At 37.3% G+C, this 17,761-nt stretch overlaps 1 protein-coding gene across 1 annotated transcript; it reads right to left on the bottom strand.

Moving 5' to 3' along the window:
• Positions 1-11,976: 11,976 nt before the first annotated feature.
• On the bottom strand, positions 11,977-16,662 carry trhra (thyrotropin-releasing hormone receptor a). Its single transcript, XM_027148990.2, has 2 exons — positions 15,438-16,662; positions 11,977-13,497 (listed from the first exon to the last, which is right to left on the bottom strand). The coding sequence occupies exons 1-2, from the start codon at positions 16,215-16,217 to the stop codon at positions 13,069-13,071; spliced, it is 1,209 nt and encodes a 402-aa protein (XP_027004791.1). The 5' UTR covers positions 16,218-16,662; the 3' UTR covers positions 11,977-13,068.
• Between the last annotated feature and the right edge of the window lie 1,099 nt (positions 16,663-17,761).

Genomic DNA, 17,761 nt, shown 5'->3' with positions numbered 1-17,761 from the left:
AACTACTCACCAGTGATGAACCAGCGATAAGCAGAAGACGGAAAGAAAGACAGTATAAACATGGGGGTGTGTAAAACAAATAATTCTTAGTGCACTGTGCAGAGGAAGGAGACACAATTTACTCTAATGGCATTGAACATTATGGTTGAAATGGTACATAGTGATGAAATCTAAAATTGCATTTGACAAAAACACTCAAGGCAGGAATGGGGCATAAACAGAGGCAGCTGGATCCTGGAGGCGAGTGATGTTTTCCTCGTAATAATCACAACAGTCGACATTAAAGTTCAGTTAGCCAATTGTGTATTCGTAGTTTGGTTATGGAGGTTGACAAGAATGAGTAAAAATGGTTTGCACTGATGTGATGCCTGCAGTATGGACCAGGTGTGTTTGCTGGCATAAGCACATGGATGAGGAGTGCTAGTGATGAAATTTAATATATGGTTTACAAGTGCTTATTAGAATGTAGAAGCTGGAGTACAGGGCAACAAATCAAGAACAAGCCATCATGTTTTCTTGTTTGTTTGCTTGTTTGTTTGTTTGTTCGTTCGTTCGTTCATTCAATCATTTATTCATTCAATCATTTATTCATTCAGTCATTCATCCTCAATAACTGATTTCTCCCGTTCTCAGTCATAGTGGAGTCCCTTCCTAGAAAATCTGGATAGAAAGTAGGAAAACACCATTAAACAGTACCCCAGTGTCACAACCAGGGAAGGAAGGAGACGGACCGATACACAGGATAGCTTCAAATGAATGGGGTTTAATAAATGATAAAGACAAAGACAGTAAATGACGAGGACTATGATAATACAAATGACGAGACCTAACCTTGACTAGATGTAACCAATGACTCCACGCTGCCATCGGCAACGCGGCTCACATTTATACAAAAGACAATGAGATACAAATAGGAGCAGGTGTGGAGACAGGGAGGAGCAGACAAAGGCGGAGCAGACAAAGGCGGGGCAGACACGTGACAACAACAATAACACATGGCCAGAAGTCCGGGCTGATCCCTGACACCCAGTTGGCATACAGTGGAGGAAAAAATAATTTTGTTACAGATGATAGGTGACTCTCTATATGACAGGTTGAAAACGTGGACCATGTCACCCAGCAATACTCCCAAATCTGTTCATCAATACTGATTTAAAGATTAATACTTGATACAAATTTTTCCAGTATTTCAGTTTAAAATGCTAAAAATATTAGATTTATGAATCTGTTCTGTTTGTTGGGTTTCAACAGGAAAGTTTCATTTATTCATTCATGCATTCATTCATTAGTATCTGATTTATTCTAGTCAGGGTCATAGTGGAACCAGAGATTATCCCACAAACAAATTCCAGTTTCACTATGAACCTGACCATAATAAATCAGTTACTGACTGACTGACTGACTGACTGACTATCTGACTAACTGATTGACAGACTGTCTGACTGACTGACCGACTAACTGATTGGCTGACTATCTGACTGACTGACTGACTGACTGATAAATGAAATACATTTTCATTTCATCTTGGCATAATGTTATCATTATATCCTAATATTATTGTCCTTGCCCTCGCTTTGCTCTCTTCAGTGCAGAATTTGGTTTAACAGTCGATGCTGCCATGCCACATACTGTATCAGCACTATATTCTAGGCCATAATGAACCAATATACTTTTTACAGAATTGTTAAAAAAACAACAAAAAATCAACAATTTCCTGCAATTCTGTTTTTCCCCTTCATTATTTACACCTTAGATGTTCTCATGACTGAAAGCAAATTCTCATAATGTATAAATGATATAAACATTACTAAAGCCTGTCAAACAATGCTTTAATTTAACTGACAGATCCTAAAAAAATATTCTTATACTAAAATATTAAATACTCATTTTAATGATAATACTTCGGAGCTGGGGAAAATGCAAAGACATTTTTTCACACTTTGAGAGCTCAAATTATAATTTGAATGATAGAAATGTATTATATAAAACATACACAAACAGATAGAGGCAAAGTCACAGTGTAATGCAAAAATATAAATTAAGCAATTAAAATGTTTAATCGTGATACTAATTCAATTTTCACAGGTTGGAATATATCTGTGACTGTACTGACCATGTGTTGGAGGTGATATACTGTATGCAGGCAGTTTATGAAGAAAGCTTTTTGTAAAATCCTGCTACAGTAGGTGTGCTGAGAACTCGAGACATGAGGACTATGGAGGTGGGTTTTATAGAGCATAACTCTGACATTCTTTTATTTATTTATTCTTTTATGTCTTTAAGCAGATTGCTTTGTAGCACTTCTTTTGACAACTCAAATACAAAAAGGCAAAGCGCACACACATTTGGTGCAGCTCAGCTCTGCCCACATTTTCTCAAGTTAGAATTTCTCTCCCAACACCGTTTTTGACAACGGTGTGCAAAATAATTCATGAAATTACTCACATCTGAATTCCACAATCCTTTTACAAACAATGCTTGTCAAGATCTTTATACAGTAAATCAACAGGTGCCAATGGGAAGTCCTTCCACATTTTCAAATATAAATATCAGTTTTAATTTCTGTTTCTACTTGAAGTGTTTCAACAGTTCTAACCATGTGTGGATGTATGTGAGCCTGGTATAAAAATGATGGACATATTAAACATTTGTCCTAGTGTGATGAGAAAATGTTTAATCAATTTTCTTAATTCACTTTTTAGATGTGCAAGACATCCACAATACACTATGCAAAGGTTAGGGGTTATAAGTGATAAATGAAAAGAGATTATACTGTAAATTATAATTATAATTATACACTAAATTAGTAGCTCCTTCCTCATTTCAGTGGTGTTTTTATGTGTGTGTGCCTTTAAGTGTGTGTGTGTGTGTGTGTGTGTGTGTGTGTGTGTGTGTGTGTGTGTGTGTGTGTGTGTGTGTGTGTGTGTGTGTGTGTGTGTGTGTGTGTGTGTGTGCGAGTGTGTGTGTGCGAGTGTGTGTGTGTGTGTGTGTGTGTGTGTGTGTGTGTGTGTGTGTGTGTGTGTGTGTGTGTGTGTGTGTGTGTGTGTGTGTGTGCGAGTGTGTGTGTGCGAGTGTGTGTGTGTGTGTGTGTGTGTGTGTGTGTGTGTGTGTGTGTGTGTGTGTGTGTGTGTGTGTGTGTGTGTGTGTGTGTGTGTGTGTGTGCGTGCGCGTCTCAATGTCTCTCAAACTGAGAGGAATAACTCTCCAACCCCATTTCCTTCCATAATCCTCTCAAATAAATGTACTAAATCTCAGGATGTACTCGTAAGTTCATTTTATAACTTGACTAGGCTGTTTCCTCCGATGATCTACAGAGCTCCACTTTACATCGTTACTCTATACTCATTAACTTAGTAGGCACAAAGCAGTGGAATGTTCCATCAAACAACTAAATTGCTGTGTTTGTCTGTGTGCTGTGTGTTAGTTAACAGCAGCATATCCGGTTTGGGTAAACAATCACTTCTAGTTCTTTACTTCAGCTGAAACAACAGCCCTGAATTAGCACTTAGTATTACATTTCTGTTGTTCTATTTGAACAGCAGACTACTAATGACATTTATGTTTGGTCTGTGTGCTCTATTTTTGTTGACTAATCCAATTTAATTCCATTTTATGTGAACTATTTTGTAAAGATAATATATTTAACAGGACACTGTTGGAACTTTTCTTTATAGTTCACATTTACCTTTCCTTAAAATTCCCTTAATGGATGTTATTAAATGCATTAGGCAATGTGAGTAAATCATGAACTTTACGTTATTATATCAATTTGGTCAGAAGGTTGTGACAGTGGTGCCAGCTGCAAGCCAATTCCGGGGTTTATAATAATGCAATTATGTCTTATACATTATTGTTTCTATAAAAGTCACCTGTATATCAGATAATCTATGTAGTCTAAGGCTAATAATAATGTTCAAATTGAAAAAATATATAATAATAATATTAATAATAATATTAATAATAATAATAATAATAATAATAATAATAATAATTGTAAAAATAAAAGAATTGTTCTATAAGAAAAACTTTTTTCCCTTTTTTATTTTTGTAAGGAGACATTTATTTAACATTTTTATTTCGTTTGAGTCAGTTTTCTTAGTTCATTCAAAAGAAAAACTTTTGAATTACATATTTTTAAAAAGAAAGCTGAAAATGAATGCTGAATTTTGACAATGGATCTCTACTATAAAGTATCACTTCAATCACTAAATTTTATCTCACTGTAGTTTTTCACTGAATGCCACCTGCAAGCAATAAGTAACGGTAAGAAAGTAAAGCTGAAGTAAAGCTTAATACAGATAGAGTCTATTCGACATGTTGGTCTGTTCGTTCCACTTCTACTACATCTACATGCTAAGCAAACACGAAAAACATAGTTCACCTTGAAAATATCAGATTCAATGACATCAGCAGGCTATATTTACTTCAAGCACTTGCAGCACTCATACTATATCTGTGTTGAACTCGAGCAGCATTTACAGTATGTTGCTGTGTAAAAATACTTTAGTCCAACATAATGCTCTTAACATTTAACGCTTTCTGCTGCGTGACAACCAAAGCTCTATGAATGACACTAATGGTGAAAACAAATCTTTGCACAAAAAGAATGCTTCAGAGACTTTACTCATTTTTTTGTCATGTAATCTTTTTAAACTGTATGGAGAATATAGAGGAGTGCAATACTGTATGCTGGCAGATTCTGGCATACACCATTACCGGAAACAGGAGAGTAAACAGGCCCTTATCAAATAAATAATGTCTCAGCTTGCTGGCCAGGGAGTGATAAAAATGAAGCAATTTGTTTTCAACCTCATTCATATCACTAAGTAAACAAAGGTTCTCACTCTGAAGTGCGTTCTTGAAGGACTCGATTTAATACCACAAAGAGTTATGATTTTACAAAAGCCGACTGACTTAGATACATAATGAAATCATAAGAGTTTTTAGGAACTTTTCTTTTCCTTCTACTCACAAAGTAATTCTGGAGAAAGCTTGCTGCATGTAGGCTAATTTAAATAAGTAAGCATAAGTAAAATAGGCAAGCTATTATAATAAAAGTACCAGTGATTCAATTCAATTAGAATTCATTCATTTATTTATTTTATTAGTGCTTTATGGATGCTCACAGCAGCTTTACAGACATAAAAATTCAGAATCAAAATTTAAGAACGTTTAAAATTAAAATTTATATCTATCATTAATGAGCAAGCCAGAGGTGACAGTGACAAGGTGACTTAAAAAGGAACACTTCCTCATCTGGGTAACACTGGAGAGTGTGATTAAATCGGTTCCTTTTACAACTGTATGTAGTCAAGCGGAATTGTATACATTTTTTGTATATTTTTTAACACACACACACACACATACAGAGAGAGAGAGAGAGAGAGAGAGAGAGAGAGAGAGAGAGAGAGAGAGAGAGAGAGAGAGAGAGAGAGAGAGAGAGAGAGAGAGAGAGAGAGAGAGAGAGAGAGAGAGCAATATAAATCAATGCATGCCTAGGTCTAGTAGATCCTATGAGAATAAGGAGATAAGGTCCATACAACATATTCATTTATTACAATAAACTTTTAGTATTTCTCTGGAACACACCATTCGCTATTTTCAACACAATGAACTTAAAAGCCACAGCAGCATTTCAAAATCCACAAACCGTTACCTGGCAACCATACGATTCGGTCGGTCACAGGTCTGGGCTCCTAATGATTGGTCACAGGTCTGGGCTTCATCTGAGCAGTGAGCTGTGAGCACCTGGACCTCATCAACAGCTTCTGCTACATCTTACAGACTCATCAACACATTTACTTTAGGAGTGATACAGATGTGCATTGCCAACCAAACCATTATATCAGATGCATAAATATGTACGTTTCTCTCTGTGTGTGTGTGTGTGTGTGTGTGTGTGTGTGTGTGTGTGTGTGTGTGTGTGTGTGTGTGTGTGTGTGTGTGTGTGTGTGTGTGTGTGTGTGTGTGTGTGTGTGTGTGTGTGTGTGTGTCTGTGTCTGTGTCTGTGTCTGTGTGTCTGTGTGTGTGTGTGTCTGTGTGTGTGTGTGTGTGTGTGTGTGTGTGTGTGTGTGTGTGTGTGTGTGTGTGTGTGTGTGTGATTGCTCTCAAGTTGATCTTCCTCTGAGCTTCATTCCTAATTATCTGATCTTTAACAATCCTGCTGATTCTAGTGTAGAGACCAGAAAAATAACATCGGTCTCATCTGGGTACAGACCTATACTGATCAGTGATCAGTTATAACAGTCTATGATCCATGCAAGCATGACTATGGCACCTGCACATATCTTTGCATAGTCATGCTCCGGCCATTAATTACCGTTGTTCACCGAGAATAAAATTAGTTTAAGGAAAGATGAATCCATTATAATGTGGTAAAGATCTGCTTAAATAACAACTGTTGCTGCAGTATAGAGATGCTGTAAATTTTGGGCATCCATCCTGACATTCATTTGTTAAGTAAAGTCCTTGCTAGCTTATCATTCGACTTCCAGCCAAATGCTTCTGCTGTAGTGTCTGATAACCAGATCACTCACAGCCAAGACCTGTGACCGACAGAAATTGTACAGTTGCCAGGTAACCGTTTGAGGACATGGAAATGCCATGGCTTTTATGTTTATTCTGCTGAAAAGAAGCAATGGCAGAGTTTAACTAATTCTCTCCTTCACACCTGCATTTTCTCATATCCTATATAAGGTCTATGCTTATACTTAAGATTGGACATATTGTTAATGAATATTTCATATGGATCTTATCGGGGGGGGGTTGAAGGTGTGTACTAGACCCAGGTGTGCATTGATTCATTTTACTGTGTATTTGTGTGCTCATTTTGTTTGACTGCTTCATGTTAGTCCATTTGTCATGAAGACAGTCATCTGAACATTTCCCAAGCCCTTTCTCTATACGATATGATGAATCTCTGTCATTATATTTGGTTTCATTTCCTTCATTGTGCGTGCGTGTTTGTTTGTTTTTTACCTTAGTGTACTTTGCCGAATAAAAATTCGAACGATAGGCCTCTGCTCTGTAGAGACAAGTGACAAATCTATAAGATGACCTACAAGATCTATAAGATGTTAAATATAATCTTCGAAGTGTTTAAACCCATTTGTATATGTCTGTCAAAGATAGATTTCTACTGTCTACTTATTCATTATTCGGCCCTTTATGCTTTGCAGTCAGGTTGGGTAACATTGTGATAATTAAACACAGAAATAAATTAAATAATTAATGAAATTAATTACTACTACTACTACTAATAATAATAATAATAATAATAATAATAATACATAATGAAATTATAAATTAAAAACAGACTGTAATTTTCTGCCTTTTGATATGCTCTTTGGACATATTATTTTTTATTATCACAAGGTTTAAATCACTGGTTACAAAAAAAAAAGTATTAAGTACACAGCCCCCCCCCCCCCCCCACACACACACACACACACAGACATTAAAGATATAGAGCAGTGTAACTCTTGCTTGCGTTTTATTTTTTGCAATCAAACAGGAAGATACTCAATACTACAGTTATCTTTAGTTCTTTATCTTTAGTATAGAGTTGTTATTATTATTGCACCCTGTGGTCAAAAACAGCATGTGCTTATAGAGGCACAGTGAGGAAGGCATCCTGCTGCCCAATACTGTCTATACTCACATTTTCACTTCATTGCTTTATGAACATGTTCATATGAACATGAACATGAACAGTGTATAGGATGGCATGGCTGCCTGAGTCATAGTCTCTATAACACATTTTGTGAGTTTAAAATATTCATTTGAAACTGAAATAAATCTAATCAATTTTCAGTCCCACAGTGTATCTCTGATGTACTATCATAAAATACTGTAAAATTATGGTGTGGATGATGTCCATAGATTAGAAATCTGAACTATTGTTTGGGCTCATTTCAGGCCTTTTGTATAGTTTTTAAGATGTAGTTGCACTTGAAATGTTGCTGAAACCTGCTGTATTGACATGGTTGAACCTTCCTAACACCACTTAAAAACAATAAACCACTTAAAAACTATATGCTGGATACATGGTATAACTGTCTATTATGGGTTACTCTAACATTTAGCTGATAGCAGCCTATAGAGAATAAAATGTGTTAGCCTTTTGAATACATTTTCTTAGAGGCTATTTATTTATTATTCTACCAAAGTTCAACAAAATCTGGTCCTATGCTTATCCTGGGATCAACTCAGCTTAGGGATGTTCACCTCCTGTCTGAATGGGATTCTAACTGGGGTGTCCAGTTAACACTGTCTAAAACATCATGTAGGTATGTGGATTGCCTGACATAAATGACCACTATGTGTGAATGTATGTATGATTGTCACCTCCGGCTTGCTCATTAGGGATAGAGGTTAGTATATATTAGTATACATAAACTAATGTATAGTAAATATATAGAGTTTGTATATAATATTCATTTTAAACTTTCAACTTCGAGATTTTAATTTTGTTTCTTTAATTATTTAAAGCTGCTTTGAGACAATGTTGTTAAAAGTGCTATACAAATAAATTGAATTGCATTGAATGTGCATCCTGTCTTTCTGGAATAAGCTCTGGATCCAGCATTACAGAAAATGAAGGAATGTATAGAATATTATTCATTTTTAATGTTTTTCATTCATAACTGTCATTTCTTTTTTTAAATGCCTGCAATCTTCATTCTTATGAAATTATGAAATTGGGAGGTGTATAACTTTGCATTAGTCTAGTCTACATAAATTTAACACTCAATTCTCGTGTTCTTGGCGAAATCCTTTGATTTTTTTAGTGGAACAAAATTGTGAAATTGTCCTTTCTTTTTCTGCAGGTGTGTCTATAGCTTAAATCGGAAAAGGCTGACACACTATTCAGATAATCAGAACAAATCAAGAACATGCATTATGGTGGATCAGTACCCTAATATTGGTGGAGTTTTAACCTTTACTGTCAATACTAAAACAGGCCTGCTAGTTCTAGACTGACTAGTTCTGGGTTAATAAATCATTCCAGTTCACTAAACCTGATATGTTTCATTATTTACCAGAGGCATGAAATGAATATAATTAATGCTTCAAGATGACATATTTCAGATGGGTCCACATCATAATTACTCAGGTACAATCTGCTTGAAAGTAGTCAATTGGAATTTAAAATGAAGTACTGATAAAATCTGTGCACACAAAGTTCTCCCTATAAAACAAGGAATTAAAAATAACTATTGAGAAATAGCTCTGTGGGTTTTTTCATTGTGTAAGTAATTAACATTTGTTCTGGCTGTGTTCAGTAGAATGTAACACGCTGAATGAAAACTGGGAAAAAGAAGACCGTATTATGGATCCTGCCTGCTAACTCTATGTATGTGTGTGGCACCTTATTTCTGCAAAAAAGTTATAATAATACATTGGTTGAAAGTCATGTACAGGGTTGAAATTGCTTACCCAGACACCTCATTGTCCTTGGGGGAAAAGGAAAAGAAGCAAATTATAGGAGAAAGAGGAAAGGATGTGATCAATAAGGAAACACTGCTGCTTTTTCACACCTTTCATATTGTCTGTTACAGCCAATGTCAAAACTTTCTGTGAGTGTATGTTGATCACACATTTGTATTGTACACTATGTACACTGTGCTGCAAATAATGCAAGCTGTTGTACCGCACTGATAGTGATTGCTTGATTCTGATGCAAAAAGTCAAAATGTTGATTCATTTTATTATAGCAGCACGGCTTTGACAATAGTTCTGTCAGAAAGGTCTGTAATAATATTTATAAAAGAATTTGCAGACATTCCACAGCAATACATGTAATTATAAAAGGATAAAAAGTATGCAGTGTTCTTAAATATAAAATGTAATTGTTTTCATTGCATTAATATTTATGGTAATATTATCTATAGCACTACACTGTTGTGTTTTATCTTTATTAGTGGTCTAAACTCAAGCTCTCATGTCTACACCAAGCAATCTGTTTCAAGTAGTGTGAGACACTTTGGAAATGAGATGGTTTGTAAAACTTTTTTTATTGATCAGATCCTTTTCATTCTTCATGCATAATTTGCTACTGTCTTTTCCTGTGAGGACAATAAGCCTGTCCACGGGGGCAATTACAGCCTCCTCTATGATTTCACCCAACATAGGATTGCTGGAAATGTCCTTTATGATTGAGAACTGAGCGTCTGCCATACCAGGATGTGATGCCCCAGTGAGGACAGATTCTAGAGCACTAGAACAGAACATATATACAATAGAAATTGTATCAGATTGGAGACATGTGTGTGTGAAATGGGAGTAGAGCAAGGGGTTTAGCATGCTACCCTGTGGGGTGCCTGTGTTGAGGATGACGTCTTGCTTATCTACACATCTTGGGGTCTGCCAGTGAGGAAGTCTAGAATCTAGCTGCATTATTTGGGACCAAGTCTTAAATCATTAGGTAGACTGACGTTTGTCCAGTGTCACTGGGATGTGTTTTTTTTAATGTATCTCAGCACCAGTCTCTTAAATAATTTCATTAAGGCAGCTGACTTTATGTTTGAGTGCTGTTTTTAACAAGTAGGTACTACTGAATTGCTTAGATATAGATTAAAAATGTCTGTGAAAACAGCAACTACAGTAGTTGATCACTGCAGGTTTTCAATACACATCCTGAAATTCTGTGTGGCCTGGTAACTTCCTGTATGTTGATTCTGTTGAAAGATCTCCTCATGTCATTCACAGAAACCACAGGTATAATCTTGTGCAAAGCTGCGCTGGGGTGGTCAGGGGGTCTTTGTAAGACAGGAGAGAAATGTTTTATTTTTTTTTAATGTTCTCATCAAATATCTCCCATTTCTCACCAATGGGCTCATTACACTGTATTCTAGACATCAGAGTGTGTGTAAAAATAAAGCCAGGCAGTGTTTGGGCTTCTTTGGCTCTAGTGTAGATATAAATGGGACTCAATGGGACATGACTGTTACACGTCTACCAGAAAACCCTGTTGATTCTTGTAGCTGTCAAACTTTTCATTCTCACCCCGGTGGGCCTGTGGGTTGAGATTCATGTGAATGTGTTGTTTTCTTGCCACAAGCACACAAAGAAAATGGCAGATTAACATCAATGTGTTTCAGTCCAGGGATTTGATTGATAGTGTTGACAGTGATGCATTCAATGATAAGAAATATATACTAATGGCTTTTCATTGTGAGTTACTGAGCAACTGAGATTCTTACGTCCATTCTTGCACTTGATTATGCATTGTCTTTGTACAGTATAATAACTTGTTCTAAGAACATCTATGCAGTAAAAAAAATATATTTTTCTCATTATTCTAGTTTCTAACTGGTATGAGTATTTACATCCTGCTTTACATGGAGATTTCAGAATAGTTTAGTCTTCCTGTTGACTCATTTACAGTGTGTCAGGTTGTTTTGACAGACCATTATTTACAAATTACTGTGTAAAGCCTGTCCTTGTACACATATACCCCCACTGATAAAAGGTTAATTTTAATTAAGTGCTTAATACTACCACTGTAATTGAATTTTAGTAACTCTCTGAACAGATATATGAGCTCATTTCTCTGATAACATAGGAAGAGCTGAATGATAGGGGATAATTGGTATGTGGTAATTTAGTGTTGGATTACTAATTGGATGGTTGTGAGTTCAATTCCCGTGTCCACCAGGCTGCCACTGCTGGGTCTCTGAGCAAGGCCCTTAACCCCCAATTGCTCAGTTGTATAAAATGTAATTCGCTCTGGAAAAAGGTGTCTGCTAAATGCTGTACAGTAAGTGTAAATTGTTACTTTATTTTTACTTTGCCATTGACTTACTATACTAATTAATAATACTTACTTGCATTTAGGCCAAGGCAGAATGTTTAGCTATACAGTTTTCATCTTGTGAAAGAAAATGGCTGATTGTGCCATCAGTGATTCATAAACTGACTTCATATACTTCATATAATATGTGCATTGGGTGACTGAAGAACACAAAATAATAATCCTAATCTATCAGTTTATTCAAGACAAGGTGCAACTTACAAAATATAAATATTCACAACAGCAAGAAATATCATGTGAATACATTAAACATTCAGCCAATGAACTACAAAGATTAATGACTGACCAATGCACAGTATGGCATTGTACATACTGAATGGTTTCCAGAGTCTATGAGAAAAGGGGTATCCTTTTGAATCAAACATATTCTATCACATGAACATTTATCAGAGTGCATTCTTATTTTAAACCAGCTTATATAAAGTTTTGAATGCAATATCAAAGACCACATTCAGGAACACAGCCGTGCATCTAAAGTTACACACATTGCAGTAAAAAAAAAAAAAAAAAAAGAATAAAGAAAAATGACATTTTACAGTCATTTCAACCACCTTTACTTTAAATAATGCAACCACATAATGAAATGAGAATGACCAGACTGTACATTCTTCCTCTCTTTTATTCTTTGTCTTATGTTGATATGCAAATGATCTTTTTTTTTTTTCTTTTAAACATGCTCACAAAATATCACAGTACGGTACATTCTACCTGGCTGCATTTTATTTTTTAAAGGTTTACATTATTTAAAGCTTTCTAAGCTGTATCAGAATTAACACACCATAGACATGAAATAAATACGATATAGGACGCAGGCTGGATACCATTATCCATTATGGCAAAACTATATAGAAAATTGTTTCTGATATCTCATTGGAATGTAAACGTGAAAAGCATCTTTGTAACAAGTCTCTTATGGGTGACGAGTTTAGCATTGTGCATTGTGCAGTAGCTGTATTAACCCATGTGAGCTGGGCTTTGAGGACACAAGGCTGTTAATCATCTGGGCAGGACAATTTGAGAGATTTCCTGTGGATTCTCTGCCCTTTTGTTTATTTAACACTAAGTCTATAGAGAAGAGACTTAGTGCTTTGTGGCCATTTCTGTATATAGCCTATATCATGACACCCTGCTACAAAATGTTAAAACACACCAGAACCATTATGGACAATCTGACTCAGTTTGGCCCTATTTTCATTTAAATATTTAGACTGATTTACCAATCACTGGCTATGAACACTTATCTATCTAAAAAACTAGGCTGTAGATAACATGCTGTCTGAAAGTGAGGACTCCTTATATGAAAGCTTCTTTCTTCCAGGCAGGAATTCACTTTTAGGCCCTGGAAGCTCTTCCATCTCTGTGAGGAAGTGATCTGGACTCTGGCCGTTGGAGGTCTCCTTGATTACACTGTAGGTCAGTGCCACGCTGTATGTTGCTGGCTTCTGTGAGCTCTGTGGCCTGCAGTGACAAAGCTTGCGGAAAGCAGCACGAAACTTCTGAGACATAACGTTGTAGATTACAGGATTGATGGCGCTGTTCAGGTAGATGCAGAGTCGACAGAAGAGCAAAAACCATGTGTCAGAATAGGAATCTTTTAGGAACGAGTTGACCACCACCAGTGTACGATAGGGCATCCACAGCAACGCAAAAAGAATCACCACAACAGCCAGCATCTTTGTTACCTACAACACAAACAAAGAAAAAAGACTTGAACCAAATCTACTAACCTTCGTTAGGTTTTAATCATGCATATCTTTGCATAGAAATTATTATACACTTGTGCAATAATCCAATCAGCCAATCATGTGGTAGCAGTGCAACGCATAAAGTCCTTCAGGTACAGTTCAACAGTTCAGTTTGATTTCATTTCAAACATCTTAATGGAGAAGAATCCAGTGACTTTTACAGTGGCATGTATATTGGTGCCAGTGGCATGTATATTGGTTTGAAGGCTATGGTAACAAGAATCTGATAACTCACCCAAACTGCACATTTACCCAAACTTTGAAAACAACTAGGCAGAATTTTTAGCCACTGAAATCATATTTTCCCAATTCTGATGCATGATGTGAGCATTAACTGAAGCTTTTGACTGTGTCTGCATGATTTTGTGCATATTTTGCTGCTGCCATGTATTTGGCTGATTGGATTATTGCATGCAAAAGCAGGGTACATGTGTTCCTAATAAAGTGGCCTGTGTATGCAGATAAGTTCCTCGCCCACCTTTAGTACTGCCCCGTGTGTTGTATTAAATGTTCAAAGTTATTTACATTAAAATAAAGTATAACCTTCATCATGGCAGCCACATAAATCAGTGGCACCGTAGCACACACTGAAGTATTTTATGGAGGATTTGCAAGATGGCAAGAAAGTGGCAGTTATTTACTGTGTGTCATGTGATCAAACTCCGCATCTCTCACAGAATACTGCTTTAAGATTCAACATTGATTCTGAGATAAAGGTCAAGCTACTTTGTGGCATAACTACCTTGACAAATTGCCAAGCTTGTATAGATGGTGATAAGCATGAGTAAAAGTAATAAGAAAAAAAAATGAAGCAGAAGTTGGATGGTGCAGTTTTGGCATAAAACACATTTTGTGAAAAATAGAAATAAAGTGGAAACAGACCCAAAGGGTTACACTAGCATCTGAGAGCATAGCACAGAACAGAATACATAGGTATAGAGACATAACTACTTGGGTTTTACATGATGGAAGCGGCAATCCTTGTATTAAGTGAAAGTATCTCAGCTGCTACCCACAGTCAGACCACACTGACAGGTAAATTACTTCTTTCAGTGAAGTCAGAGCTGAAAACTTGTAAAACAGGACAACACTAACATAATACAGTAAAATCATTACATTTCCATTCAACTGTACTACAGAACAAATGCCATATTTTACAAATACATCCTATAGATAATTAAATGATAGCAACTCTCTTTGCCCAGCCATGTCTCAAAGACTAGATATTGTCCTTCACTGGGTTTCTTGTCCAGTTTAATGTTGAGTTTTTCTGCTTATTTTGCTGTGCATACAGACTATCCACAGTGCTTGTTAAGCTAGTTTAATCTGAGATTGTAGTTGTGAAATCTAATAGTTGTGAATGATTTAGAATAAATGAACTGCAGCTGGTTCTCTGTATACAGTCATGCCTTCAGGTGACGCTGCGCACGTGACTAAACACTACTAAATACCTCGTTACGTTTAATTCACAGTTTCTGCACTGGCTTATGTTGAATCATACATTTAACGTGGTTTTCGGATTTCTTTTCTTTTTTTTCTTTTTTTTAATATTATTATTTTTCCTTTTTAGTTTGCTATCACCCTAAAAAGAACCCGCACCATGCTGCTACTTGTCCTGGGGTAACACGTTTAACTATTTTCCCCGAGTCAATCAATCAACTAATGAACAGCCAAAGCTGGACGTTGTGTGTTGAAACATGTAAAAACACAAAAACACTAAAACGTCACTCTAGGACCTGAGAAAACAAGAGAATGCGCGCGCGCTCAAATGAAAGCGCACAGATGCGCGCGCGTCAGCTTTAAAAAGGAAAGATTAAATGTCTAGTGCATGTTTATATTTTTTTCTAGTGTCCAGGATATGACAATTATTTAAATACCTGTCTTCGTGAGGCCGCTGTGCTTCCAAAAGAAGAGTTTTTGGAGTGCTTTTTGCTCTCTGCGCGCGAGCCTTTCCTCCAAGTTTGCGTATTTTCCTTGGGGTCCGACGGCAGAGGGTTGAGAAACAGGATCCTGGCGATCAGACCGTACAGTACAGAGGCCAGCAGAAGCGGAACCACGTAGAACAAAGTGAAGTCAGCGAAGTAGATCGGCTTGTATAGTCTCCTAGACACCTTGTATGCGCACACGGTTAAGGTGATGTTGTCGTAAATCTTCGTTTCGATGTCAGACAGTAAAAACCACATCACACAGTAAAGAGTGGTGAAAACCCAAACTAGGACAATGATCTTTTTGGCCCTAGAGAGAGTGCAGAGAAACTGCGCCTTGATCGGGTGGCAGATGGCGATGTACCTCTCCACGGTGAACGCTGTAATGGAGCAGGAGGACGCGTTGATGCCCAGGTACTGCAGGTATGTTATGGAGAGGCAGCCGCCGTACCCATATACCCACCCCCCAAAAAAGCTTTCTGTAATGTTAGGTAAACCCGCTGCCGTGAGCACGATGAGGTCTGCTACCGCCAAACTGACCAGGTAGCAGTTGGTGGGAGTCCGCATGTGTTTGGTTGTGAGCACCACAAGGATCACCATCACGTTCCCCACGATCCCGGCGCCGCAAATAACTATCACCAACAACACACTCACCACTTTGTACTCGAAGCTTTGATCGGCCCAAATACCAAGAGTCCGGTTATCGTTTCCAAATAATGTCTCATTCTCCATGCTTCACTTCGCTCCTGCCCTTCACAGGATCACCGATCACCTTTTAAATCCAGCACACAAGCCATAACCGAAACAGACAGATCATAATATAAAAAAATGTCTATAAAAGTAGCGAGGTGTTGCGCAAAAACACTACCAATTTGCCACTAATGTTTAAACACTGCTTCTCTTATATGTATATACTTTTAATGCACGTACTTCTGAGGTTCCGAAAGTATTCCCAGATATGTATGTGTGGCTGGAAGGAAAGCAGTCTTCTCTGGTGTGTGTGTCTAAGGTGGAGAGGGCATTGATGGTGTGTCCGCCCTTTGGCTCAATGAGGTGTTACTGAGCTCTGCATAAGCCTCCGCTACAAGAGTGCGCTGGTGTAGTAGGCAGGAGTGAGAAACGATCCCACAGCCTACACCACACTGGACTCTTTCCAGTGCAATCACGTTAAGAGCCGCCCCGTTCTTTGTAAAAGAGTCCAGACTGCAGTTTTGCCAGATTAGATTTATTCCGGTTTAAAGCAAATTTTCACCCGACGTTGTTACCGATATCTCAGTGGGGTCAGGAAACCTGCAAGCATATCAGACTTAGTCTTTGTAATACAAGGCGTAGGAGTACACACAACAGCAGAATACACTGGTGTATTTGTTTAAAAAAGATGTGAAAGTATATACTTTTATCTGCAAACATTACAAACTGCACTAAATTTGTTATGCAAAGAGAAGTGCTCCTTTCTGTTTATTTATTCTTTCCGCAAAGGAAAGTATAGTGCTTAAGCGGAGTTAACATTTCCTCACCAGGCCTTATTTACTTCCTTTTTTGAAATCCTTCCAATTTTTACTTTTTTAATCTTCCAATCCACTAATTCACTGATTGCTCATTTTCCAGCTATAGAGAGCTTGGGTCATATTATCTGAATTGCTCCAATCTCTTCACAGTAACGAAATGACAGTATTGATTTAGAGTGGTATGATTAGCTATGGCAATTATCTTCTCTTGTTTCACTTGCTCCAATCTGCTTTGATCTCCAGATGAGTGGCAGATTAAAGCAGGGGGGGACATAAAGTCTTTGTAAGGTTTTGAAAACTATTATTCCCCAAAGATAATCCCTCAACTTGCATTTTATGATAGTGGTGGATATTATGTGACTTCAGAATCTCTGGTAGGTGTATGATTGGACTGAGGTCTGGTGAGAGTCAAGACTACAGCATATAATTTACCTTAATCTCATCTACCTCAAACCATTCAGTGAGCCCTCATGACCGGTGGACAAGGATATTATTATACTGGAAGAGACCACTTCCATCATCTTTTGTTGCATATTTTTACAGCTTTGATATCTTGACATCCATCCATTTTCTGTACTGCTTATGCTATACAGGGTTGCAGGGAAGCTGGAGTTTTTTCCAGGGGAATCAGGCCACAAGGCAAGGGACACTCTGGGCAGGGTGCCAACCAATCATAAGGCACAATCAATCACAGTCACACTCACACACTAACAGACAATTAAGAGATGTCAGACAGCTTACAGTCTTAGAGCCAGTCAGCATGTCTTT

This window comes from Tachysurus fulvidraco, chromosome 3 (genome assembly GCF_022655615.1).
Source record: "Tachysurus fulvidraco isolate hzauxx_2018 chromosome 3, HZAU_PFXX_2.0, whole genome shotgun sequence".
NCBI classification, from domain to species: Eukaryota; Metazoa; Chordata; class Actinopteri; order Siluriformes; family Bagridae; genus Tachysurus; species Tachysurus fulvidraco.
The sequence above is the reverse complement of the archived record's forward strand: the minus strand, read 5'-3'. Positions and strand labels throughout refer to the sequence as shown.

What these genes read in the sequence shown, in the direction of transcription:
- trhra (XM_027148990.2), bottom strand. Translation starts at nt 16,217, where the DNA reads ATGGAGAATGAGACATTATTTGGAAACGATAACCGGACTCTTGGTATT. An exon ending in CAGCGGCCTCACGAAGACAG is followed by an intron (nt 13,498 to 15,437) that starts GTATTTAAATAA and finishes TTTGTGTTGTAG; the next exon opens with GTAACAAAGATGCTGGCTGT.